At 40.3% G+C, this 27,301-nt stretch overlaps 2 protein-coding genes and 2 long non-coding RNA genes across 6 annotated transcripts in view; all 4 read right to left on the reverse strand.

Moving 5' to 3' along the window:
* The window catches only part of LOC145425966 (interferon-induced protein 44-like), a 53,131-nt gene that overhangs the window by 17,302 nt on the left and 8,528 nt on the right, over window positions 1–27,301 (reverse strand). The window contains exons 4-5 of the mRNA XM_080299494.1: window positions 3,077–3,235; window positions 1,547–1,715 (exon numbers count right to left, since the gene is read on the reverse strand). Of these exons, the coding sequence (XP_080155620.1) occupies window positions 1,547–1,715; window positions 3,077–3,235 (328 nt within the window). The remainder of the gene's footprint in view (window positions 1–1,546; window positions 1,716–3,076; window positions 3,236–27,301) is intronic.
* On the reverse strand, window positions 7,653–10,226 carry LOC145425974 (uncharacterized). Its single transcript, XR_013906742.1, has 2 exons — window positions 9,023–10,226; window positions 7,653–8,920 (listed from the first exon to the last, which is right to left on the reverse strand). It is a non-coding gene; the product is annotated as an uncharacterized LOC145425974 (long non-coding RNA).
* LOC145425961 (uncharacterized) lies at window positions 10,509–15,147 on the reverse strand. Of its 3 annotated transcripts, XR_013906730.1 has the most exons (3): window positions 11,267–15,147; window positions 10,864–10,944; window positions 10,564–10,671 (listed from the first exon to the last, which is right to left on the reverse strand). XR_013906730.1 is itself a non-coding variant. In XM_080299459.1 (2 exons), exons 1-2 carry the CDS (start codon window positions 15,088–15,090, stop codon window positions 10,582–10,584), a joined length of 4,317 nt encoding a protein of 1,438 aa, XP_080155585.1. In that variant the 5' UTR covers window positions 15,091–15,147; the 3' UTR covers window positions 10,509–10,581. The 3 variants fall into 3 exon arrangements, 2 of the variants coding, with proteins under 2 accessions (XP_080155585.1, XP_080155586.1); XM_080299459.1 differs by having other exon boundaries at window positions 10,509–10,671; window positions 10,864–15,147; XM_080299460.1 differs by lacking the exon at window positions 10,564–10,671 and having other exon boundaries at window positions 10,781–10,944.
* LOC113018507 (uncharacterized) lies at window positions 17,981–20,903 on the reverse strand. Its single transcript, XR_003271806.2, has 3 exons — window positions 20,054–20,903; window positions 19,141–19,169; window positions 17,981–18,711 (listed from the first exon to the last, which is right to left on the reverse strand). It is a non-coding gene; the product is annotated as an uncharacterized LOC113018507 (long non-coding RNA).

Below are 27,301 nucleotides of genomic sequence, written 5' to 3' on the forward strand. Positions count from 1 at the left end.
AACAACTTAACAACCCCCAAAAAGTGTCTAAGTCACGTGACATTACAGCGCAATGCCGAAACATAAGAGGGGGAGGAGGAGCAAAGTGTGCCTGCTCTTCACTGACACAGGAGCAGGAAGTCCAGCGACCTGCTTGTTTCATCTTTGCTGAAAGCACCGCATTGTAAACAAGCAGAACTCAAAGTAAAGAATTGATCTAACCAGGCTAGTATCAACCCGATTCCGATGCAGAATTGGTAACGATACTATGAATATTTGGATTGATCTGCCCACCACTAGATTTTATGCTTTTATCCCTTTGTGAATCATGGCAATTATATAATCTAACTGGTATTCAAAGATTTTAACATTCTGAATTTGAAAAATAATTCAGTCTTCATGAACAGCACTGATGCTAAATTAAAAGATCAACGTAGTGAAAGTAGAAAAATGTTTAAATATATGTTAATTTTATAGCATTTTGTAAACGTGAACAAGTGGTGGCCATTTTTGGCCACAAACTAGCTGAGAGGGAGTTTTGTTGATTTTCTCTTCCAGCACAAAAGTAAGAATGCACAATAATCAATGTTGATGTGAATTAATTACATGTCCCAGATTCTACTATTAATAATGAAAGAAATTCCAGTAGCACTACATATATATGAAATTGTGAGATTTGAGGTTGTCTCCCAACTAGTGCAGTGTACAAACAAACTGGTGTTTAAAGGGTTAAAAAAAATCTTAAAATTAATAACTATTTTATATTTATGAAAAGAACTGATGTTAGTTAAAAGATTTATGCAGAATAAAATAAAATAAATTTCAGACCTAATCTGTTAGTGGACACTTTTGGCCACGAAAAAGCTGAAAGGGTAGTGATTCTGAACAAACCCAGAGGGTTTTCAAGTGACAATCATTTGCTTCTGGACATCTCGGCAGTTATTTCCACTTACACAGACACAAGCTGCTCCTAACTGGTGGATTCAAATTTAGCAGATTCAGACCAGTGACTGTATACGTTTGCGTCAAAGGGGTGTTTACAAGCTACCACCCTTCAGAAACTCCCTGGTTAGAAATTATACTGTAGATTTAAGTTGAGAATATTTCAGGTCTCTTTCTCTCATTCAGCATTTGTTTCAACACTTATTCATTTTGATGATATTCAGCTCCAAGTTTTGCTTTTTTTGATATCGTGGCCATCTTATGCAAGTAAGCTCATGCTCATGCAAGATGCAGCTCTGAATATTTCAAATGTGCATTCACATTGCATTTTTTTTTTGTGCCAAGAAATGATTTATTTTTTGGTTTAAACTAAAATTATTATCCTCCTATAAGCAGGTTTCTGTGAGACAGAGTAACTTAATTTGTTAACCAACTACTAAATGGTTTACTAAAAGGACGTTAGAAGACAAAGACCTAATGTTTAATAATACAGTTTTAATACTTGTACTCTGAATACTGTATATTATTCGTTTCTTGTAATTTTTAATGTTTAAATCATTTTGCTGTATTTTGGATTGTTTTGGGGACTTGGTATTGGGGGGATGACTGGAGAGCAAGTTCTTACCCATTTCACTGGCCATCTGTCTGACACTGCTCATCTTCTGCAGAACTGATTGCTTGATTTCTGATGAGTTGGCAGAAAGCACACAGACCAGAACGTGAACTTCATCATCTGCAGTGGGTTTTGGGTTGTAGCCATGATCTTGTGACGACAGCGGAGCCACTGGGTTGAACTAGAAAACAGTAAAAAAAAAAACAAAAAAAAAACCACAATAAAAAGTCAGTATTGTTTTATTTAAAAGTCCAGGAGGAGATGTACAAGAGATGACCTGTTTCATGACTGCAGGATGTTTGGAATGACTGGTAGAAACTTCTTAATGTTATTAATTTGGAAGGAAAACCTAAAAAGAAAGCAAACTCCCGCAGAACCACACTTGGAGGAGCAGTCATTTGCCATGATTGGTTAGGGTGAGGAAGGGAATACAGGAAAAAAGAAAGAGAAAGAGAGGAAGAAATAAAACCAAAACTAATAATTGAATGCAGAGTGATATACAAACACATAGAAAGTGAAAAAAAGTGCATTATGTAAAGCACCCAGCAGTCTAGAGTTATTGCAGTGCAACTGGAGAAGGGTCACTTTATCCAGTTCTAGGCTACACAAAGGAAAGTTTCAGTCCTAATCTTAAAAGTGGAGATAGTGTCTCTCTACTGGATCCAACTTGTATATATGTGTATGTGTGTATATGTATGTATATATGTGTGTGTATATGTGTGTAACCAAAGTGCTGACATCACTTGGGCAATAAATTTATAAAGTAGGACTTCAGCATCAGTTTATCAGTCATTTAAAAAAAATATATATATATATATATATTGCGCAAATGGAAGAAAGCAGCCCTACATATTCATTGAAAAGTGCATTTAGGACATATTCTGGTCAAAAATAACCTTCACAGTGTTACTGGAGATAAAGGTAATGCCATCCAAAAACAGTATTTGATCAGAATCCGTATTTGTAGGATTTTTAGGGCCAAGTATAAGAACCTCAGTTTGATCTGAATTTAGAAGCAGAAAATTAGAGTTCAATTCCACCATCAGGCCGGGGTCTTTCTGTGTGGAGTTTGCATGTTCTCCACGTGTTTGTTGTGTGGGTTCCCTCCGGGTACTCCGGCTTTCTCCCACAGTCCAAAGGCCTATAATTAGCTAAGACTGCTGGGTCAAGTGATGGCTTTTTAAGTAATGGTATAAGTGCTGAGAGCTTGAATGCCTGTGGTGTATTGCTGACAGATAACAACAAATAGAACTGTTTGAGTTTTCCAATTTGGAGTGTAAAAGGATAAGAGTTATGCTTTCAAACTAAATTAAAACTCTGTCTTGGTCTTAAAATGAGTAGATTGGCATCTGTTTTTTACTGATTATTCCATGCATGGAATGTATTGCTATAATATTACTTTAAGTAAAAGTCGAGTAATTATGTTAATTAGGACTCAAGTTATTACCTAAGTTGAGAACTAATATGAATCTTCTTAAAACCTTTGATGCCACACAGATCACAGGCCTGAAAATATTTCATATAATGAAGACAGAGATTTACCTTGTGACCCTCCTTCACGTGTCCCTTCATGGCCAGTTTGATGTCATTATGATGAATGCCAGAGTTATTCCCATCCTCCAGACCCATGATGTCATTGAAGATCACAGAGTAATATGAAGCTGAGCTTCCTCTTCCTGCTTTTATTTTATGTGTTTGATACTGAAACAGAAAACACATTAGATGTTGATTTGTTAAAAATTTAACTCTCAGACGTTTTCACCTGTTTTTCCTGTGCTTTGATGTTGTTTCTCCCTGTTTTTGTCTACTTAAATCTCAGCCACTACTTTTCAACCTGCATCAAGTTGTCGTAGCTTTGTGTTGGTATGCTATGTATAGTATAATTAAATCCGGTGTACATTTCTCTTAAGGTTAAAACAAAAAATAAATAGGATATATACACATAAGTAAATAATCAAAACTAAAAATAAACTTAAACGTCGCAGTAAACTTACAGTCATGGCCAAAAGTTTTGAGAATGACACAAATATTAGTTTTCACAAAGTTTGCTGGTAAACTGCTTTTAGATCTTTGTTTCAGTTCATACGTTTCAAAGGCTTTTATCAACAATTCCATGACATTTATGCAAAGAGTCAGTATTTGCAGTGTTGGCCCTTCTTTTTCAGGACCTCTGCAATTCGACTGGGCATGCTCTCAATCAACCTCTGGGCCAAATCCTGACTGAGAGCAACCCATTCTGCCATAATCACTTCTTGGAGTTTGTCAGAATTAGTGGGCTTTTGTTTGTCCACCCCCCTCTTAAGGATTGACCGCAAGTTCTCAATGGATTAAGATCTGGAGAGTTTCCAGGCCATGGACCCAAAATTTAACGTTTTGGTCTCCGAGCCGCTTAGTTATCACTTTTGCCTTATGGCATGGTGCTCCATCGTTCTGGAAAATGCATTGTTCTTTACTAAACTGTTGTTGGATTGTTGGAAGAAGTTGCTGTTGGAGGGTGTTTTGGTACCATTCTTTATTCATGGCTGTGTTTTGGGGCAAAATTGTGAGTGAGCCCACTCCATTGGATGAGAAGCAACCCCACACATGAATGATCACAGGATGCTTTACTGTTGGCATGAAACAGGACTGATGGTAGCGTTCACCTTTTCTTCTCAAGAGAAGCCTTTTTCCAGATGCCCCAAACAATTGGAAAGAAGTTTCATCTATTGACTTTGCCCAAGTCCTCAGCAGTCCATTCACCATACTTTCTGCACAAGATCAATCTGTCCCTGATGGGTTTTTTATTTTTTGTTTTGTTTTGTTTTTTTTAGATTAGTGGCTTCCTTGCTGCCCTTCTTGACACCAGGCCATCTTCCAAAACTCACACCTGCCTGCTGCCATTCCTGAGCAAGCCCTGCACTGGTGGCACTCCGATCCTGCAGCTGAATCCTCTTTAGGAGATGATCCTGGCGCTTGTTGGACTTTCTTTCCTGAAGCCTTCTTAACAAGAATTAAACCTCTTTCCTTGAGGTTCTTAACCCTTTAAAGCCGGTCGGAATGGGCACGCTCCGTTTTGCATAACTATTTTTAAATCCCGGTAGCACTGCAACCACATAAGCTGGCGCAATAATTTTTTTTACATATGAAACCGGAGGAGTTGTACTTACATCTTCTGCCATCAGCTTGTCCTAGGTCACAGTTTCCTTCCACATATAGCTTTGCAAAAATTGCACAAAACGCACTTGCAGCAACACAAACATAATATTCTAGAAACGCAAACTCTTGCATTTCCGCCATTACCTGCCTGAAACCAGAAGTGACGTCATGTGCGCGGAAATGTAGTTTTTTTTTTTTGTTTTTGTTTTTTCAGGGCCTCATGAGCCTATACTGGTGTCTTTAAAAGTTATGTTTGACTTTATGATATCCTTTATCGTTTCTGGGTTGTTTAGAACTCAAATTGCACTGCTGGAAATAGTTTATTTTGATGCATACGCTGTTTTTTTGTTTTTTATATTTTGCAGTATTTTCGTTTTCCTGCAGTATATAAAAATTGGTCAATTTCAAAAATAAAACTGTCACGGCTGGGAAGGCAAGCTGTGTGGTGTGGAGGAAGGAGGACCCAAGATGCAAGCAGTGGATGAAAATGCTAGTGAAGTTTATTTACAAGGTGGAGTGGCAAACAAGCAGTGGGGCATGACAATTAACTGAAAACACCTAAACTGGGAGAACATGTCAAGAAAAACATATTATTTTACTGTCACGGGGTTATCATTTACATACACTGTTATTATTTCATCATTACTTCATTAGTCTGCATCAGTTTATCAGCAATATTATCATTTATCATTTTCAGTAGACCTGCTACAATGTAATTCTAGATCCAATACTCTATCATGGGAAGCACCAGTTTAGCTGCAGGCCCAGGCGGACCCAGAAAGTCAGATAAGGACACTGAACTCTTTTTGGCCTAAACCCACAACTTCACAAAACTACACACGGTACACACAAACTGTTTATGTTCTCAGATACGAATGAGTGGAAACATCTGGACTCGAGTCTGGGAAAAGGTTGATGTTCTGGGAAGATGAGTTCTGGGGAATTCTACTGACGTCATAATGGCTATAAAGCTTTCTGTAACAGGGCAGAGACCGAGGCTTCCCACACTTGTACTATCTGTGTGTGTGTAATAAATCACTTTTTGGACACCACCCCGAGGCCTCTGTCTGCACTTATTTTTCCTTCCAACTGAAAAGAACCATTACAAACTAAAACTAGAAAGTGCATTTTCTGAAGAAACTGCAGTGTGAATGCTTGAATCTGAATGTATGCACTGAAATGAATTAATTGCTGAATTTTGAGTTAAAAATATTGAATGAGATTAAAAAAAAACAAAAAAAAAAACGAATTTAACCTGAAAACAAAGGTGCTGAACTGCTAAAAGCTGAAGGTTACACAGAAGAAGGAGTTGGAAAAAAACTGAAAATGTTTTAAATGTAAATTAGAAAACCCTAAGAAATGAGAAAAGAACATTTAGAGTCAGAAAACATCTGAATGAATATTAAAAGGTCATATTCTTTGAATCACTGAATGACTCAAATGTGATCCCTCCACTTTGATCCACACAGTTTAAAAAGTTTAAATGCCTGAGCTTTGAAAGATACGGTGTTGGAAAGAGAACAATAATGGCGACAATTTGAGGGTAAAATGATGGCTGTAACACTGTGGACACAGCAGCAGTTGAAAGAGAAGTGCTTAAGATGAATCTTGGTACAGTGGCAGGCAGAGCTCGTTAAGCAGGCAGGTGTGAGCCTGGTTGCTATAGTGACCGCACCCAATGGCTCCATACACACGTACACAGACATGCGCCTCACTTTTGCTGCTTAAAATGAACAGAAAAGTCAGGCCGAAACAAATCGTTCCCAAATGAAAAGTAAAAGTCGTATTGACAAAATTCTTTCACCGTGAGCGACAGCAGCTTCTAGTCTACTGAATTCTCAGTTTTCATGCCTGTGGAGTTTATTATATGGACGTGGTGACAGTGGAAAGACACCATGCTCTTCTGATTTTCAAACGAACCTTCTGAGCCATTTTAACATTAGAGTCTATGGAAGAGTTGGAGGGAGGAGGCTGTGCATTGGTGACATTTATGAAAGAACCATAACACCTAGTACAATAGTAAACACATTGGATGAAAGAGGACAGCCATGGCTACGTTTTGAGGGTAAAATCATACCTGTAGAGCAAACGCTGCAGACACTGCAGCAGTTTTAAAAAATATTTTAAGATTAATTTTTTTGCTCCTCTCACTCTAGCAGTTGAGCTGCCTCACTCTAGCCCCAACATTCCGTCCCATACACACCCATTATAAACTCTGAAACGGGTGAAAAAACATCATGAAACTTAAACTGGAACTGAAGAAAAAGTATAATAGATATTGAAAAGATAAATACAAGTTGAATAGTTGAATGTCTTGTCTTCGTTTTAAAGTTTGAATGGTGGCTCTATGTCAACGTATGTTGAAGTAGTAAGAGTTTAAAAATGAGTAAGTTGAATGAGAATTTGAAGGGTCTCCCCATTGAAATACATGGGAAATTTTTGTTGAATAAAGTTGAATAAAATTAAAAATATAAATGTTAAAAATGAGAAAAATAGAAGCAATGTTGTCCAAAATAATAGGAATCTAACGATGTTTGAATGGTTTTTCTAAGTTGAACGGTTTTGAAGGAGTAGGCTTTCAAAAAACGTACGGAAAAATAAAATATAACTAGAAAGTGCATTTTCTGAAGAAACTGCAGTGTGAATGCTTGAATCTGAATGTATGCACTGAAATGAATTAATTGCTGAATTTTGAGTTAAAAATATTGAATGAGATTAAAAAAAAACAAAAAAAAAAAACGAATTTAACCTGAAAACAAAGGTGCTGAACTGCTAAAAGCTGAAGGTTACACAGAAGAAGAAGTTGGAAAAAAGCTAAACATGTTTAAAATGTAAATAATAAAAAAATGAGTAATGACAAAAGAAAATTTAGAGTCAGAAAATCTCTGAATGAATATTAAAAGTTCAAATTCTTCTAACTGAAATGAACTTAAAAGATGAACAAAAATTCTGGAGAAAATGCTAACTTTAATATACAGCATAATGTTTTTCAGACATATACACATGTGTATATCATGTTTAATAGTATTACATACATCAATTTGTTTTGTATGTCATAGAAAATAAAAAAAAAATCTTAAGTCATATTTTACAGCTTCTTTCTGAAAAGGACTAGTAGAATAAATAAAAATAACTAAATTAAATAACTAAATAAAAAATAATAAGCAAGATATGAAATACATGAAAATTCAACTTTTAAAACCACAATCCTGAACCTTTAAATTGTGTTGGTTTCTTAGAACATGGCTGAACAGCTGTTTCTATCGTCCTACTTAATCTGTCTACACATCTTTTTATTACTCATTCTTCTTTATGTTTTAATGTAAACAGAGTCCACACAGTGGTAAAAGAGAACTGTATAGAGATTTTTGAGTAAACTCAAATGAAAGCCTAAGGTGGTGACACAGTTTAACACGTGCAAATAATCAAATAAACACATTAGTCCTTTTTGTGAACATGGATAAATAAGTATCCATACAGCATTGTTCAGCCATGCCACTAAATGCTTTTTTACACATTGTTTTAACCTGGGCTCAGACACAAAGTCCCAAAATTAGTTAGTCCCTGACTTTGAGTTGTGGTTATGACTAATTATTATACACAAGGCTTTATCTATCTGAACTCTAAGGACACAAATATGAAAAAAAAAACCTATACTTACCAGCTGATACCCCACACTACACACTAGGTGTGCCATGTGACCTGAAACTTTGGTACAAAATCATCATAATCATTCTGTTAACACTGTTTTTTAACACTGTTTGTGTTGCTGTTCAGCAGTTTAAAATGTTTTAGATTGGATTACATGGAATGAATTTGAATTTTCTTGGGGGGTTTTGTGTGTGTTTTGTTCTTAGCAGATTTTTTCTTCCATAACGTTGAATTCCAGTTACCACATTTCTGGCCATATGACATCCCGAGTGCCCACTTAAAAAAATCCCCACAGTTAATTCAACATTAAAACAAAATAAAAATATGTTAAATAAATAAAGGTTTGCTCTGTGATGAAATACTAAATAAGCATACATTGTACAGAGCACTAACAATGACAACAATCCTTTAGCCTGTTGATCAGAGAGAGGCAGTCATTATGTCCATTTAAAACCTGTAATCACAGAGCACAACGTTTCTGTGAAACTATAAAGTCCCATATGATCCTCATCATGTCCAGTGACTTCAGAGTGGATCCTCCCTGTCATCCGGCCAGTGTTTGATGTGTGGCAAGCAGCACAGAAGCAGGATAGCTGAGGACTTTAAAAGAAGAGCAGAAAACAGGAATATGTAGTTGTAAATGTAAATATCAGTGATACTTGTCTTGTCAAAGGGAATAAAATAATGAAAATGTTAACTTACACACTCATTTAGGGAGGATCTTGACACTGCACAGAGGAGGCACAGTCAGTCTGACAATGATGGTGATCTCCAGGGATGTTTTCCTGCAGCAACATTCCTGCCAACTGGCCGTATGATCCAGAGTAGTTGGTTTGTAATAAACAGAAAGGTGTATATGTTAGGTAGTGTGCACTCAGAGCTGGTCCTAAGAAACAAACACATCCTGTAATAAACTGAATACCTGTAGTAGTGCTGCTGCAAATATGAAGCCCTTCTATCATGAGTGGTTTCAAAGAAGGTGTTTTGGAGGCTCAGTCACAGAAACTGTGCAGTCTGTTCAGTCCTGAGTGTCTCAGCTCTGAAGGGGATGGATCACAGAGGGAAACACCTGAGTACAGACATTACAATACACTCTAACACTCCTAAGGTCAAGTGAAAACACAATTTAAACACTTCACAAAGAATGAATACATGTTTTCATGGAAATAATGTCATTAACCCTTTTTGTTGTTAGTAAATCTCACCGACTGCTTGTGGGACAAGCTAGAAGGAAGACTTATCACAGAATCTCTCCTGTGCTCCAGATGTGAAGTCTCACGCTCTGATCGTATGGCGATGAAGATGGTGATGATGAAGTTTCTCTGATCTGTGGCATTACAGTTTCTAGCTGCTATGTGCTTCACATTGTTGGATTTTACATGTGAAGATTGGAGAAGACACAGGAGGACTGTGTCTTGCTTAAAAAAAAAAAAGAAAAAAAAAAGGAAACCTAACAGGAAAGGAAACCCCCCCTCAACTCCCACCGTACCCCCCCCCCCCCCTCCCACTCAACTCCCCAACCTCACACCATCAAATGTCTATACAAATGTAGGGTATCAGCTGGTAACAGAAAGCAAGTGTAACATATGCACTACATATGTAACACTGCTGAAACATTTCTGGCCAGAAATGTGCAGTTATCAACCCAGACCCACCCTGATGATTGCACTGGCCAGAAACATGATAAAAGCTCATAAAAATTTATGTTTCATAGAAAAATTTGTCCAAAAATATAATTGTGTACTTTTGAAAAAGTTTAAAGTTTATAACAAACCAAAATAATAATATTTTTGTAAATAGTATTTCAAAATAGAGGCACACATAAAGTGGCTTAACTGTCATTATTGCTGTAATTAGGTTTGTTTGTTTGTTTGTTTGTTTGTTTGTTTTTTTAAAAAGCAACCTTTAGTCATTATTGTTCTCTCAGAAACAATGAAGAAGCTGTTGAACATTTATGTTTTGTGTGGGCAATCCTCTGGTCCACCCTCCCTCCCTCCCAGCCACAGTGAGACTGGGGCAGCCTGGCAGGATGTTGAAGCCTGGCTGCAGAGAGGATATGCCTACACTATTCATTTTAAACTGCTATATTTGATTTTTCTGACATTTATAGGTTACTGTTAGTGAATTTTAGATTTTCTGTAATAAATAAAATTGTCATCAAACATTATACTGCAATGCAGGGCGTCAACTTTTAAATATCGCTCTACTTTCTTAAGTCATTCAAAAATATAGATATTACTTACTGTATTCAAAGATCTAGATCATGAATCATCACAGGACAATACACAGTATACTGGGTCATGGTAACTATGGTATGTCTTCATGACTCCAGAATGGAGACATCGATCTGACTGAGAAATGAAAATTAGGTCAAGCAGTGTGTTCTTCTCTGTGGTAGGGGCAGTGATGACCTGTGCGTATCCCCTAGACTCAAACAGCTCCAGGATTGGTTTGTTTGCACTGGATAAAACATTCTCATTAAAATCACCACAAACTATGATGGGATGACAGTCCATGATCTCCAATGAGTCTAATAGGCTTACCAGGTTTTTCAGGAATGGCCTCAGAGTGTAGTCTGGAGGTCTGTATACAACTGCAATCAGAGCACTGACTGGTGCTTCAACCTTTAAAGCCAGAAATTCAAGGTCAGTTACATTATGGATGTACTGTTTTTCATGCACTTGAATGTCACTTTTCACATAAACAGCAACTCCACCACCACTTCTGTTTGCCATCTGGGGAAAGTTTGTGTAGGACAGGTGTCTGTTGCGTTTGAACAAATTGTAATTTTCCAAGTGGAGACTCTCTGCGACAAAAGAGCCCCGCAGGTGTGTTTCTGTTAGGCACAAAACATCTGCTAGACACAATTCATGGTGACTTTTGATGTCATTAATGTGAGCTGGCAGTCCCTCTGTATTATGATGAACAATGGTGAAAACCTCTGACCTGCTCAGTGTTTGCCTCACGTGTAGAAGAGGCATCATGTCATCAAGGTTGGCTTGTCTCATGTTCTCAAGCGCTGCAGTGATTTCTGGGTTGGTGAATATTTTTTTCTCTTCCATATCAAGAAGATACAGTCCACTGAGAGACGTCACTCTACTGACAGCTACGTAGGCCATGCCGGGCTCAAAAATGCTCTTAAGAGAGACAACAGCTGATGTAGTTGTCATACCCTGTACCTTATGTATTGTACATGCAAAGGCCAGCTTCACTGGGAACTGTCTTCGTACCACTCCTTTCTGCTTCAGATTCTCCTCTGCTCTCTCAATGTACACCATGTCGTCTGCTGGTGTGCGGTTATTCTTTCCAGATGTCTCATTATCCATTTTAAGTCCAAGCTTGATGATGTGTTGGTCGTTTTCAGAGTGAACTACTCTAAGTAGTATTCCAAAAGCTCCATTAACCAAACCATTTTGTATGTCAATGTTTCTGGTGAGCATGACACGAGCTCCTTCTGCAACTTTCAGTGTGTCTGGTAACTCGTTTTTACCTCCTTTCAACGGTCTGTCTTGAAGTGCCATTCTGCCAGTTCTAGGATCTTTTCTATAATCATCTGCATGGATGTCAATGATATGAGTGTGGAGCAGAGCCAGTGTTGCAGAGTTGTGTGCATCCACTTCTTTATTAGTTGCAAAAATGTGCAACGCATCAGTTGGACAAAGGGCTGGTTCAGTTATGGCCTGTGACAACAAATTTCTATCTGCTTCGCAAAGCTCATCCAACTTTCCTTTCACACGAATTCTGTTCAGCATCTCTGCAAAGACAACATCATCTTTCTGACGCATAATCTCAGTCAGAGTGATCATCTGAAAATGCTCCCGCCACAGGTCGATCTCGGACGGGTCGTGCACACAGAGAGGTTTAGACTGTCGCACTGGGGGTAGCTGATAGAAGTCTCCGACAGCAATGACTGACATGCCTCCAAAGGGTCTCCGAGTCCCTTTGATCTGTTTGAGTCTTGCATCTACATATGCAAACAGATGTCTTGACACCATAGACACTTCGTCAATGACGATTATTTCAGCATTCAAAAGTTCTGATCTGACTTCATCCAGCTGATTGCCAAGTCCCTGAATGGGAGGTTTTAAGCTTCTAGGCAGCTTGAGAAGAGAATGCAGTGTTGTTCCAGAAATGTTAAAAGCTGCAGTCCCAGTGAAAGCAGTTAACAGGACAGTGGGTTTTGATATGTCAACGTCGTCTGCATATCTGGGCACTTTGCTCAGTATCTTAGATGCTTCTGAGTAGATGCATTTGATAAGATGTGATTTTCCTGTTCCAGCACCACCATTAATATAAAAGAAAAACTGCTCTGGATTTAGAGCACAGACTCTTTTAATGCACCAGTCTCTAACTGCATAAAATATGCAGGCTTGCTTCTTGTTCAGATTCTGAAACATCTGACGTAACAATGTGGGATCAATAGCAGGGGGTTCCCTGATGGCTCTGACTTCTGTTGAAGCATCAGCCTGACGGCTGTAGTCGGGCACATCTTCCTGTTCATTTTCATTGTCTCGCTCTCTTTCTTGTTCAACAAGTGGCAACCTTACGAGATCTGATTCAGGTGCCAGATTACACCATTCGTCAGTCACACCTCTGTTCTGCTCATATTCCTCAACAGCGCTCTCGATCTCCTCACTGTTTTTCTCATATTTTTCTCTGTTTCTTTTGACAATGTGTTGCACGTACTCAAGACAGTCAGTACCTGGCAGCTGTACACAGCCAGCACCATAGAAAGCCTGATAGGTTGGCAACGATGGTGTTTTCAGTTCGTGGTCTGAACGATGAGGAAGGTACAGTTTAAGCAGTCTTCCGTAATATTGCTCTGGATGTTTTTCTTGTGAGCAGCGGTGAAATCTGATGATAGCAGGCTTATTGTTTTTGCGCCTTTGCACAAACCCCATCTCATTGAGAAGGGGCAAAACATCTTTACCTTTTTTCTGTTGGCCATAGACAATCCTGCAAGTAGCAGCAAAGTCTGCCATGCACATCTCCTCATACTCTGGTGTTTCAGGTCTGGCTTTGTATTTGTCATTCAAAGATGTCATCCAAACATTGGAAGACTCAGGTGTTGTGTTGTCCAGAACTGACAGGGGACGACTCATTTTCACAGGATTATCATCAGTTGGTATGAATATTACAGCACGTGAACATTGCTTCATGTGAAGACCACATGCACGAGCAACACACTCCTGTGCACTGATCTCTCGCTTCTTTGAATATGCCTGCATGACGGCTCTCATTTCATCGCACTCATTTACACTGTCCTTATTGGAGTTTTCAATGACAGTTTTCAGGTACTCAGATAGCCCGCCCTCTTTTTTTGATATATATTTCATTAAATAATTTGCAGCGCCAAAAGCATCTAAAACAAAGCTTATGTCGATATTACTGTTCCAGGCTTCAAGCAGATGTGGATTATAGCCATTTATCCAAGAGTCTTTTGGATCACGCTTTAGTATGATCGTACTCCTCATGTTCATTTTATTCAGGTATCTCTCATATTCTGCATGTGTCAACTTGCATCTTTCCAAGAGCTGCTCTAAACTCATGGAAGCAGTTTCAGGTTCATTCAGCAGCTGGTTCAGTGGTCTGAGCTTGTTCTTTGCCGTTTCTACTTCCAGTGCATCATCCTCACTGGGTCTTGTGATCATTGTCTCATTGCAGGGTGGTTTGGGAAAACCAAAACGGCACCCGGAGCTTAAACTCCTAAAGCACGTCTTTGTGTGGTTCTTACTGTGTTTTTGCACTTCTGTTACTTTTTTGTACAGTTCGGGTTGTTTATGTGGATCAGGCAGCTGAGCTGTGATGTATTTGTTTATAAAATCAACAACAGTTTGCTCATCATCCTCCTCAAACACAGGAGCACCTTCTACCCACAGGAGGCAGTGTATGTGTGGGCTTCCTCTGTGCTGAAACTCAACTCTGTAAAAGTAGTCAATGACTTTGCCAAGTGGCTCTGCGGGAGATAAGAGTAAATCTCTGAATAATGCTTCAACTCTCTTGTCAAACATGCGCATTGTTGTGACAGGATTGCTTCTCAGGATGTCACACTTTGCTGACCAGTCGAGTCCTTCAAAATTCACTTGTTCACCTTGCTGCCTTGTTATTGCCTCAATCACTTCAGGCCAGCGCATTTCAGCAGCTGAAAATGTGCAAAAGAACGTGGGAGTTCCCAACTGTCTGATCATGGCAAAAAGATCTCTTGTTGTTTTCTCCCAATAGGCTGGGGTTCCTCTCAGAGGCTGCATGAATCTCACTGCATCTTTATTTCGCACCAGTTTCTCCACCTCATGTTTATCTTGTAACATGCCTGAGGTTATTTTTCTACCATCTCTGGTCAGAGGCTTTGCCTTCCTTAACTGTACTGTCATGCTGGATGTAGCCAAGTGTATTTCAGTCACAAACTGTGCAAAGAACAAATAGTTTGTGTCTTTGGCAAAACGATCATCAATGCAGAAAAGTCTTGATTTGAAATACCCACTGGGGGATACTTTGATCAGCCTTCTTTCATCAAGTGTGTTTTGACCTGTAGGAAACTGCACAGGGAAGGCCATGGCCTCCAGTTTAGGTGTTTTGAAAAAACTTATTGGATTGTTTCTCTCTGCAGGAGCAACAGAGTAGATTCCTTCACTGAAACATAATATCTCCTCAGCCACATCAGGGGGCTGCAAACAGGACTCGAGTGCAAAACCACCATTAGTCAGTCCATCTGCTTGCTCTGAATCATCTCTCATCTGTTCATGCGATTGTTCACCATCACAGGGTAACATGTCAATGTCCTGTTCATTTATATTTTGTGCTTCACTCAGTGCATTTTTCTCACAGCTGTCAATTTCCATTAAATCAGCCTCATCATAATCTTCCTCATTCATGTTTTCATCATCATCATCCTCATCATCTTCATCAGGAAGAGTTGGATCACACAGCTCAGCATCATCTCTGATGCTCACATCCTTATACTGTGGATGAATCTGCTTGAGTTTATGCAGTGCTTGCACAAGTTTAGACCAGCTTACAGTCTGAAACAGCTGATGACCTTTGTAAGACAAGCGTCTCTTCAGTTTCACTCTGATCACCTGAGAATTAATTCTCAATCGAGGTAGTGTTTCAACAGTTTCCTGTACCTCTGATGGGACACAGACCACATTTCCTCTAATTGCTCTTTGTCTGCCTTTGGGAAGAGGAATGATCTTGGCAAATGGTATGCACTTGGCTATGAGATGTCTCTCCAGTATGTTGAGATCAGACAGTTCAGCTGGAATATCAGCAAGATCCAACTTATTGGCAACAGCAAGTGCTGGCATGGATCCATTTTTAAGATGATCGTGGCAGGTGTGACAAATCCACTCTCTCTTTCTCTCATCGGGAACATTGCACTGCTCATTTCTGCAGTTTTCATCACAAACATGAACAAACTTTCCTGTCAAACATGTTGTAACTACATGTGGGTTTTTGACATAATTTGACCTTCTGCAGGGTCGTACTTGGTTTGGAAATGAAGCCTTGAAACATACAGTACATGGGTATGATGGTCCAGCTTTGATTTGTGATTTGAACACAGATATGGCCTCGTTAATCACACTGTTGTCACTCTCTTGGGTTTGTCTGTTCACCCATCTGTATTTCCTTTTTATTTTCATTGCACATCTCATATTGTGCATAATCCTGAAGGCAAGATTACTTTGATACCTGTCTCGCATTAGTTGTTTCATTAGTTGTCTGTGTCTTACTCTGAATGCGTTATCACGTGCATAACGCTGAGTCACTCGAGATCTCTGTCTCTCTCTGAAATCTGGGCTCTCTTGATACCTTTTAGTGATATAGTTTTTTTGTTTTTGTCTAAATTCAGCATTGTCACAGTAGCGTCTTTTAATATATTGTTGTTGTTTCTTTCTGAATTCATCGTTCTCACAGTAGCGTCTTTTAATATATTGTTGTTGTTTCTTTCTGAATTCAGCATTTTCACAGTAACGTCTTTTAATATATTGTTGATGTTTCTGTCTAACTTCAGGATTGTTTTTATATGCCTCGCTTGTAGAAGATTTCTTCTTTTCTTTGTAATCTTTATTTGAAGCGTACTTTTGTCGTTCTTTCCTTTTTTGGTTTTCTTTTCTCTGATTTCTTGGTTTGTCTGATGCCATTAATCTTCTTTTCATTTTGCGCCTTTGCTGTTTATTAACTTTTGTCAGTTTATAGATTTTTTGTATAACTGTATCAGAAAGATCACAGTTAGCACCATTTTTTATTGCAGTCCTTGACTGACAGGAAAAAACATCATTTGATGGAAGGAAATTAAAGTCACTCGATAGTTCTTTGGTAGTTATAAAAGTAAATTCATTTTGAGGAGCTTCGTGTGATGTGAACTGAGTCATACGGACTTCTTGTTGTTTCTCCAGTGGTGTACAAACAGACATTGGAGAGATCTCAGTAAGATCAGTGGTTGTGTTTCTCCTTGGAGAAGAGGAGTTTGCTTCATCAACAGTTGTATCAGAGTGAGTAGGTGCCACAGCAGTGGCAGCTGTTGGTCTGCAGACTGTGTCTGTGATAGTATCACTCAGGTTGACTGTGCTCATACTGTAGAACTGCACAGGCTTCAGTTCATAGTTACAAGAAGGTGATATCTCCATCATTTCATAAGAATCCTGGAGTCTCTTAATCATGTCACTGAGGAGTGTGAATTTCACCATCACAGCCGTACCACGATCACGTGACCATAGTGCTAGAGGAAGACCACTGGCTGTTCTGGAGTGTGGATCAAAGAAACCATATTTGCCCGATGTGGATCTGAACACTGCGATACACAATCCACTCATAATCAGTAAGGCATACTGCACATCTGACAACAGGCAGCTCAGTCCTGCTTCTAAGCTGAGAAAGGTATCTACTGCCTCCTCTGGAGGTTCTTCAAATGTCCCATACCGGGAAGGCTGTGTCATGTCGACATCATACATAGACCTGCGAGCATCAACTTTGTCTGGCAGCTCATCGGTAGCCAAATGAATATTTTTAGGAAATCTTTTCTTGGCCTCTTTGTACATCACATCACCTTTATCCAAGACCAGATTAAGGTCAGCTGTAGTCATGTTATCATTCTCATGAAGGAATGCAAGAAATGTGAGTGAGTTACATGTGCACTGCTTGTTTCTGGAGTCTCCATATTTAGGATGAGCCTGGCTGCGAGATGCACAGACATGTATAACAGAGGGCTGGTTTTCAAGGTTCAGTCTTTCTGCATGAGATGGTCCTGCCACATCACTGTGACGGCCTCTTTTTACAATATCAGCATAACCCACCTGTGGGGCACTTGACACCTCAGGTTGGTCTCTATGGTTTACCTGATGATCATTAAATTCATGCTGCAATCCAATCTTTACAGCATCTGCATAGGATACCTGTTGTACATGTGCAGGAACATGTTGACCTGCCTGTTTGACACCATCAGCATTGGTCTTTGCAGACACAAAGTCTTCTGCAGAGCTCTGAGGAAAATCACACTCAGCTTGTTCACATGTTGGTACTTCATGAAACTCATGGAACTTCTTCCAGCGTTGTTTTGCAGCTTGTGACTTTTTCTGCTTCCTTGGCATTTTTACACAAGTGTTTCTCTTAGTCTTTAGAAAAATATGTTTATAAAATAAGAGTGGCACAGAGCAGGAGATGTTTTCTTTGTCTTTATATTTCAGTTTTTATTTCTCAGAAACAGATGTCTTTGTTTGTTTGACAGTTTGTCAGTCGAGAGAATAATATGCACTCTCTTTATTGGCTTGGCACAACTTAGCAGCAAGCGCAAAGTGAAAAACAGCTAGAGAGAAAATTTAGAAGAGAGAACAGACAGAGCAGGAGAAACACGGCTGGGAAATCACAATCAAACCGTGAATTAGAGTTTTCTTTATTTGTTCAGTTTGTTCTCAGGTAGAGGCAATATGCACTCTTTATTGCTTTAATGGCTTGGCATTTTTCAGCAGCAAGCCAAGAGTGAAAAACAGGTAGAGAGAAAATTTAGCAGAGAGAACAGACAGAGCAGGAGAGACACGGCTTTAAATCAAACCGCAGAGTTTTCTTTGTTTGTTCAGTTTGTTCTCAGGTTGAGGCAAAATATGCACTCTTTATTGCTTTATTGGCTTGTGCATTTTTCAGCAGCAAGCCAAAGAGTGAAAAACAGGTAGAGAGAAAATTTAGCAGAGAGAACAGACAGAGCAGGAGAGACACGGCTTTAAATCAAACCGCAATAAGATTCTTGGTTTGGCAAAATTTCTCACAAACCACAGGGTGAAATACAGATGGAAAGAAGGCAGAGACAACAGGTGGAGTAGGACAGAAGATAGAGGGGTTGGGGGGTTGGGATGTGAGATAGAAGACTGGAGATCTGGTCCTTGTTCTTCTTCTGCACACTGTGAACAAAAAACAAGAAAAAAAAATAATTTTAATAAAATTATATCACATGGTAATTGTATGAACTAATTGTGACTACTGAAAAAGGACAAAACAAATATTCAAGCTAAACTGTTGTCGGCTGCCATGTGCAAAAAGTTGCACAATTTGGCACTTTTTAAAAGAATAAATATTTAATTAAATTCAGCAATAATATTTTTAAATACAAATATGATTGAGTGAATTGTTAACTAATCACATGTAATGTGCAAAAATGTACGAAAAAAATATTTTAGCCCAATTGTTAAGCTGAACTTATGTGTATTTATTATAAAAATGTGTTTAAAAGGTCTAGCACAAAGTTTGAACCCATCACTTTAAAGCTTATATTAGTCAGACTCTTTTTTTTAAATTTTGGTGTACTTCTCTAACAGTATGTGCACACCTACCAGGCAAAGCACAGATGTGAGTCAAGTTCCTGAAAGTGTAAGACAAGAAATAACATGTTAGTTGTCTGTACAGTGTTATCAGACTAACAAAAAAAACAAAGCCCACACGACATGATACACTGAACTTATAGTCAGCAGGGTAATTATAGAGTAATATAGCACACCAGCTGATACAGCAGCCATTTTATAATTCAAACTAATTAACTGAAGTATTTATTTAAGTACTTATATAAGGCTACTGTTAGACTGTTACTAGCCTTAGCATCGCTGCTAACGCTAGCATTCCTGCTAGCGTTAGCACTTCAGTTAGTGTTAGCACTGCTGGTAGAACTAGCACTCTTACTGTTAAAACTGAGGCACAATGGCAATAATAAAGCTCATTTGTTACTTTTGTCTCACTGACCGCCAATAAATATCACAGGAATATTCTTTTTGTCAGTTAAAAACTGCTAAGGCTAGTGTTGGCACTATAGCTAGCGTTAGCATTGATGCTAGCATTAGCATCGAAGCTAGCATTAGCACTGCTACTAACAGCAAAAGTCATTAAGTACTCTTACTGTTAAAACTGAGGCACAATGGCAATAATAAATCTCATTTGTTACTTTTGTCTCACTGACCGCCAATAAATATCACAGGAATATCACAAGAATATTCTTTTTGTCAGTTAACAACTGCTAAGGCTAGTGTTAGCACTATAGCTAGCATTAGCATTGAAGCTAGCGTTAGCACTGCTGCTAACAGCAAAAGTCATAAACCTATATAAATGGTAGCAAAGGTTATTCTTTTTTTGCTTTCTTTATTCTTTGAACTCTGTTGAACTTTAAAAAGACTTGATATGTGAGTTTAAATGTCAAACATGTATTTTTACCATCATAAAATTAAAACAATGCTGTACTGAGTGTATTGTACTTACCACAGCAGAGAGCAAAGCGGAATGACGGCAGTTGGTGCAGTGATTAGTTAAAGACTGATGAGGCGTTCAGGTGGTGCTTGGAAATTTGAGCATCAGTTTGAACATCAATAATGAGCATATATATTTCTCTGTCATAGAGAGACAGAGAAAAAAATACACAAGACTCACCAGCATACAAATTGGTACTTTTTCTCTTTATGTCACTCATTCGCTTATACTCAGGAAAGAGGGCAACTGGCATTAAATTAGCAAATAAAAAGTATGTCATCTTGAACTGTTTTATGGATTTTATTTTAAGACTACTTTGAGCGTATTCGTGGGGAGATAAACTATACAGACTAAAAACAGAGACATTAAATGAGATTCGATTATTTAAAATGTGGGAAAATACACTACAGACAGGTAGATGCTGTGAGCTTTAATTATCCAGTCAGAAAAGATTATTTTAAAGTCATCAACTGACTAAAACTGCCGAGGTATGAAAAACCTGTGTGGAGAAGACAAGTCCACCAATACACAATCAACTTGAATTTAACAGGGCAATAATTCAGGGCTCTATTCAGTTAGCCTATATTAACTACTGACATACTGTTAATCTGTGGCAAAAGCCTGTCAAACCTGTCTTATTGTACGTATTGAAAAAGTTAATCTTACTACAACTGCTTAGATGTAACACACATTTTTGATTTAATCTTGGCAGAGTGAGAGACAGAGCTCGTTAAGCAGGCAGGTGTGAGCCTGGTTGCTATAGTGACTGCACCCAAGGGCTCCATACACACGGACACAGACATGCACCTCACTTTTGCTGCTTAAAATGAACAGAAAAGTCAGGCCGAAACAAATCATTCCCAAATGAAAAGTAAAAGTCGTATTGACAAAATTCTTTCACCGTGAGCGACAGCAATGTCTAGTCTACTGAATTCTCAGTTTTCATGCCTGTGGAGTTTATTATATGGACGTGGTGACAGTGGAAAGACACCATGCTCTTCTGATTTTCAAACGAACCTTCTGAGCCATTTTAACATTAGAGTCTATGGAAGAGTTGGAGGGAGGAGGCTGTGCATTGGTGACATTTACGAAAGAACCATAACACCTAGTACAATAGTAAACACATTGGATGAAAGAGGACAGCGATGGCTACGTTTTGAGGGTAAAATCATACCTGTAGAGCAAACGCTGCGGACACAGCAGCAGTTTTAAAAAAGATTTTAAGATTAATTTTTTTGCTCCTCTCACTCTAGCAGTTGAGCTGCCTCACTCTAGCCCCAACATTCCGTCCCATACACACCCATTATAAACTCTGAAACGGGTGAAAAAACATCATGAAACTTAAACTGGAACTGAAGAAAAAGTATAATAGATATTGAAAAGATAAATACAAGTTCAATAGTTGAATGTCTTGTCTTCGTTTTAAAGTTTGAATGGTGGCTCTATGTCAACGTATGTGGAAGTAGTAAGAGTTTAAAAATGAGTAAGTTGAATGAGAATTTGAAGGGTCTCCCCATTGAAATACATGGGAAATTTTTGTTGAATAAAGTTGAATAAAATTAAAAATATAAATGTTAAAAATATGAAAAATAGAAGCAGTCATGTCCAAAAGAATAGGAATCTAATGGTGTTTGAATGGTTTTTCTAAGTTGAACGGTTTTGAAGGAGTGAGATGCCAAAAAACGTACGGAATATATAATAATAATAATAAAGATTCGAATAACAATACTGTGAATGCTTTTCAAGCATTCACACTAATAATAAAGATTACAACAACAATACTGTGAATGCTTTTCAAGCATTCACACTAATAACAGACCTGGGAGCATACGACGAGGGGACGTGCAGGGGACGAGCAGGACACAGAGTAACACAGACTGACACGGAGGAACACAGACGAACCGGCAACAGGCAGGAGAACACACAGGGCTTAAATACACACACCAGTAATCAGGGGATGAGAGACAGGAGGGCAACACAGCTGGGAGGAATCAGAGCTGACGGGACAGGGGAAATGTAAACTGAACACACTCACATCAGACAGAGACCTTCACAATAAAACAGGAAACTCAGACACGGGGAAACAAACAAGACACAGAACTAAACAGACAGATTCACAAACAGACGGGGTGACACCATAGACAGAGACACAGACTCAGAGGCAGACCAAATATAAGACATAGAACTCAAACAATAATCATCATCATCTGGAACTGGTCATCACCCATGGGCTGTCCACCAGCGTGTCCTCTGTTGTTGACTTGGCTGTCTCTGACCACTACTGTGTGTTTTTTAACATCACCGGTTTTATTCAGCGGGAGACCTCGGTGCGAACTGTGAGGAGGCGCTATCTAACCTCTGAAGTGGCTGCAAATTTTACCAGGGTTTTAGACGAATGCCCCCCTGTGATTTTACCTGCACCCTGTGATTTGATTTTTAATCATTTCAACAGCAAACTGAAGAAAAGCCTTGACTCCGTTGCTCCACTCACCACCAAAAAGATTAACGTAAAACATGCATCACCCTGGAGAAACGAAGAAGTCAAAAAACTCAAAAGAAATTGCAGCGCAGCAGAAAGGAGATGGAGGAAAAATAAAAATACTATCAACCATCAAATATTTTGCGAGCAACTTAAAATGTACAATAATACATTAAGGAACTCAAGAAATTCATACTTCGCCAAAATAATCAGTAATAACAAAAATAATCCCAAGGTCCTCTTTTCCACCATAGATCATTTATTTAACCCTGATTTTAACAGCTCCCAAAGAAGCCCCACAGACTCGCTCTGTGAGCAGTTTGCAGACCACTTCAGGGGAAAGATCAGCGCCATCAGATCTGATATTTTATCTAATCGTGATATGATTTTAAATACATCTGAGGCCTCGATTGTACCTGAGGAGACACTGGACAGCTTTATCCTGGTTAATGCTGAGAACCTTCAGAAAGTTTTCTCCACAGTGAGACCCACCACATGTCTTTTAGATCCAATCCCTTCTTCACTCTTTAAAACACTTTATGGATTTTTTAAGGCTGAGCTTTTATACATGATGAATTGCTCTCTTCAGTTGGGTGTCTTCCCTGCTGCCTTTAAAACAGCGGTGGTCCCAGTCTTCAATTAATTCAATACAAAATATTACATAGAGTGCACTATACAGGTCATCGGATGTTCAAGATGGGCTTTACATCTTCCAACAACTGCTCACACTGTCAAGGCAATACACCAGACAATTACATTCACGCTCTTTGGTTCTGTCCACCAGTGCAGAAGTTTTGGCGCGAGATATGTGAAGACTTATCAAAGTGTCTGAAATGTAACATTCCAACTTCCCCCTTAGTGTGTTTGTTGGGCAGCTTAGATAATGTCACTTCAGAAAACAATATAGCCCATATGGTTTTCACTGCCCTATGCATAGCCAAGAAAACTGTCCTCATGAACTGGAAAAATAAAAACAATCTTAATTCTAACCAATATAGAAATTATCTATTAGATTACATTAGTCTTGATACAGCCTCTGCCACCACATCAGATCAATTGCTCTGGGCTCCTTTGATCTGCTCCATCACCTAGTGGGGGTGGGGGGTCATAGTTTGGTCCCGCCTTCACTGTTGTGATTGGTGTGGGGGTAGGGACAGGCTTAGGGCGTCGGGGGGTTCCCCGGAGGCATCTTCCTTGGGAGGCTCAACCCGGGGTAGCGGTCATGTCCGGTTAGGGGCTCTGTTGGCTCTCAGGTGACTGTTTCCTCGTGGCTGCGTGCAGCGGGGCTAGGGGAGGGTCTGTGCTGATGGACGTGGGTTACTGACCTGGTAGCCTGGCTGCCCCTGGGTGGGTCCGGGATGGGCGTGAGGTTCTGGGGGCGCTCCGTCTCTAGACTGGGGCCCTGGCCGGGCCTCGGGGGCTTGGGTCCTGGTTGGTGTGTTGCCGGGGTTGTGGGCGGGTGGGTGCATGGGGGCCCGGCCCTCGCGCAGGGTGCCGCCAGTGCGTCGAGCCACCTGGGGGGCTCTTCAACCGGTGGGGAAGATTGTCACACCTTGCAGGAGCTTTCCTCTCCTCAGGAACTCTCTGCAGGAGGGGGAGATACAGGAGAGGTGGAGGAAGATCTCAGCCTGGGCGTCTATTGTCTTATGTAGTCTGGAAGATGAGTGGATGGTGGGGTGGGTGCAGTTTTTTCAGTGGTGGGGTTGGGTGGACTGTCCTGGGATCTGTGGGGCCTGGGGGTGCTGCTGCACTGGGCTACGGTCTGGATGGGCCTGGGCCCCCTTTCCCTGGCGGGTCGCAGAGTATGGGAGTGCCTACTGAGGTCAGTGGGGGAGCTGGGATCACCTACCCCTCCCTTCCTTCCCTCCCATTCTCCAGCTGCCTCCCTCTTCCCGCTCCACCACAACCACCCACACATGCAGGGCCTTGGAGTAGGGGTATGTCACCAGGGTGCAGAGGAGGCTACCCCCCCGTCCCCTTCTGGCTGCCTCTGCCTCAATTTTATCCCACAACTTAGACATTCACATTACTCACACCCTCATTACACATACATATAGGATCTTGGGGGTGGGCAGTCCAAATTACCATCAGGGTGTACACCTCAACCCTCGCGTGGTTGCCCACCTCTCAATTTTGAATACACGTAGACATTGAGGGCTAGCAGGAGGGGCTATGTGCTTACCTGCTGCTCTCTGGCAGGTAGCTCCATGCCCTCCTGGGTTTTAATTGCACCTTAGAACACACATGCATCAACACTACAATGAGCGGGTGGAGGGAGGTTTGGAGTCTTCTCTCACCCCCGTTCTCTGCGGCCTGCTGGAGCGGGGGGCTAGGAGAAGGAGTTGGCCGTCCGACTTTGGTCATGAATGTGGGGCCTCCCTGCTGCTGCGGAGTCGGGGCGGTCTGCCTCTCCCCACCGCAGGGAAAAGGGTCACACCACCTGGGTCTGGGTGCAGTTCCCCCCTCCATGGGCAAGGGTACGTAGACCCGGTTCTTAGAGTATGCTTGGGGAGTGTGATCGTGTGTACAGCGTCTCTTTATGTCTGTCTCCACGTTGGTTGAGTGTGGAGTAAGTGCATATGAGAGCATGAGGGTGGGAATGGATGTTTGTGTCTGTGTGTGCCTGTATGTCTGTGTCTATATGTCAGGTTGGGTATCAGACGCCACCTCTCTGGGGACATCACAGGCCCTCCAAGGTTTGGAGGCCTATCTCCCCCCACCACCACTTCCCCTGCCAGTGGCGGACTCCCTCAGGCATCGGTGCGTTGGTGGTTCTTTGTGTCTTGGGATGGGCGTCCAGGTACACACCGGCTCACTCCTTGGCGGCCGCTTATCGGGGCCTGGAGCCTGGGACTCGCTCGGTCCACTTCGGAGGTGGGGTGCCCCCGGCCTCTCGGCCTGAGGCTCGGTCACTCAGGCACAGCTGGCTGCCGGCGGAGCTCACGGGCGCGTCACTGCAACTCCCCCTGGCTTCTGCTCCACGGCTGCTGAGTGAGCCCTCATCTGGGACTCTCCTCAGCTCTTTCTGGGACAGTGGCGTGGCTGCCCCTCTGTGGGTCTTCCTTGGTCTCTTGTGTTCTGGAGGCCTCTGGATGTCTGGAGTTTTGATCTCCTCCATACCTGCTTCATGCCCCCCCCCTCCCACACCCTCTAGCAGATCATTACATGAAGGAACCTTTTAAAAAAACAAGCGCGTCCATGCTCACAGGTTTACACACGGGTGATCACACCCACAAATTACACCCTTTTTGGCTCCTACCTCAAAGCACACTGTGTTCTGTTGATCTTATGTGCTGCACAATAATGTTTAATATTTAGTATTTACTGTCATATTCCCATATATCATTGTGATGTTGTTTATTCTATTGCTCTTGTTCTCTTCTGCTTGTTTTCTTTTTTCTTTCTCAACAGGTGATCCAGGTGATCGATAGATGCATTTTTTTTCTGCTTATTCTGTTGGTTTTTGTTTTTTGCTCTTCTCCCCCGTCCCTCTTCTCAGCTGTTTCTCTTTCTTTCTCCGCTTCTTTCCCCCAGTCAAGTCTGTCCCGTATTCAGCAAGTGAAAATAAAATAAACAATAAAAGGTGAATCAAATGGACCATTATAGCAGGGCTGTGATGGTCAATTTGGTAAAGTAAATCCGTTGGGCATCTTTATTTTCCTTTAGACAATAATTCTGATGCAAAAGAGCCAAACAGGACAGGCAAAAAGAAAAAAAAATAGGTCTTAAAGGGTTAATGATCCTTTAAATTATTGATTTAGGTGCAATCTTAGTAGCCACAATATTCTTGCCTGTGAAGCCATTTTCATGCAAAGCAATGATAGCTGCGAGGACTGGGCGATATGACCTAAATTTCATATCTCAATATTTTTTAGCTGGATGGTGATATACGATATATATCTCGATATTTTTTAAAACCATAAAGTAAGAACAAAAAGAGAGTTCTTAGTCACAGATGTGTCCCAGATGTCACACAGGCACTTTTATTAATATACAGCGTAGATGTACATGAAAAATTTAGTCAGGAATAAATTATCAGCATTTATTAAATAATAATGCTCCATAAATGAAATAAAACAATGTTGTTTTTGTCCATAACAAAAAGCTCACAATTGTGCAGTCAAAATGTAAACTAAAAGACCCTGAGCATGATAACAAAGACAGATTTCACAGCAGCTCTGTTCCCAAGTTGTACTGCGTGACTGACAGCCTTGACTTTGAAATCTGCTTCGTAACCATGCCTCTTAACAGGTGCCATTCATGGTCCTTATACACACAAAATGCGATAATATTACGTTGAACGACAGTACGTATCACTCCGCGTGTTCTGTCACCACTTAACCGTGTTCTGTTTAAATAGATTTTTCCTGAGAAAGTTACTCTTTAGTGCCCCCTTCTGGCATGACCTGGTGTAACATGCGCAAATCTGTCTCTGTTCTATGATGTCATCAGAAAGTGCATGCTATTGTTTGGGAAAAAGACTCTCTGCTGTAGTGACAATTTTCTCCCTTAAGATGGTCTTTAAGGGCATTGTCGGTATGTAATTCTGTTCCATCCTTACTAATGAACAAATCTACTTGAAGAAATGTGATTGCAGTGTTTACTTAATAGAAATGTTTGTAAAGAGAGGATTCGCTAACGCTTTTGGCTAAACAAGTAATTTGTACTGTTATTGTGTATTTGTCCTCATCTATGATTTCTAAGAGCATTTCATGTTATTTCTCAGTTTTACCCTACTTCAACTGGCCTAAGTAAAGGGAGTGAAATCAAACCCTCTTGTC

This window comes from Astatotilapia calliptera, chromosome 3 (genome assembly GCF_964374335.1).
Source record: "Astatotilapia calliptera chromosome 3, fAstCal68.1, whole genome shotgun sequence".
NCBI lineage: Eukaryota > Metazoa > Chordata > Actinopteri > Cichliformes > Cichlidae > Astatotilapia > Astatotilapia calliptera.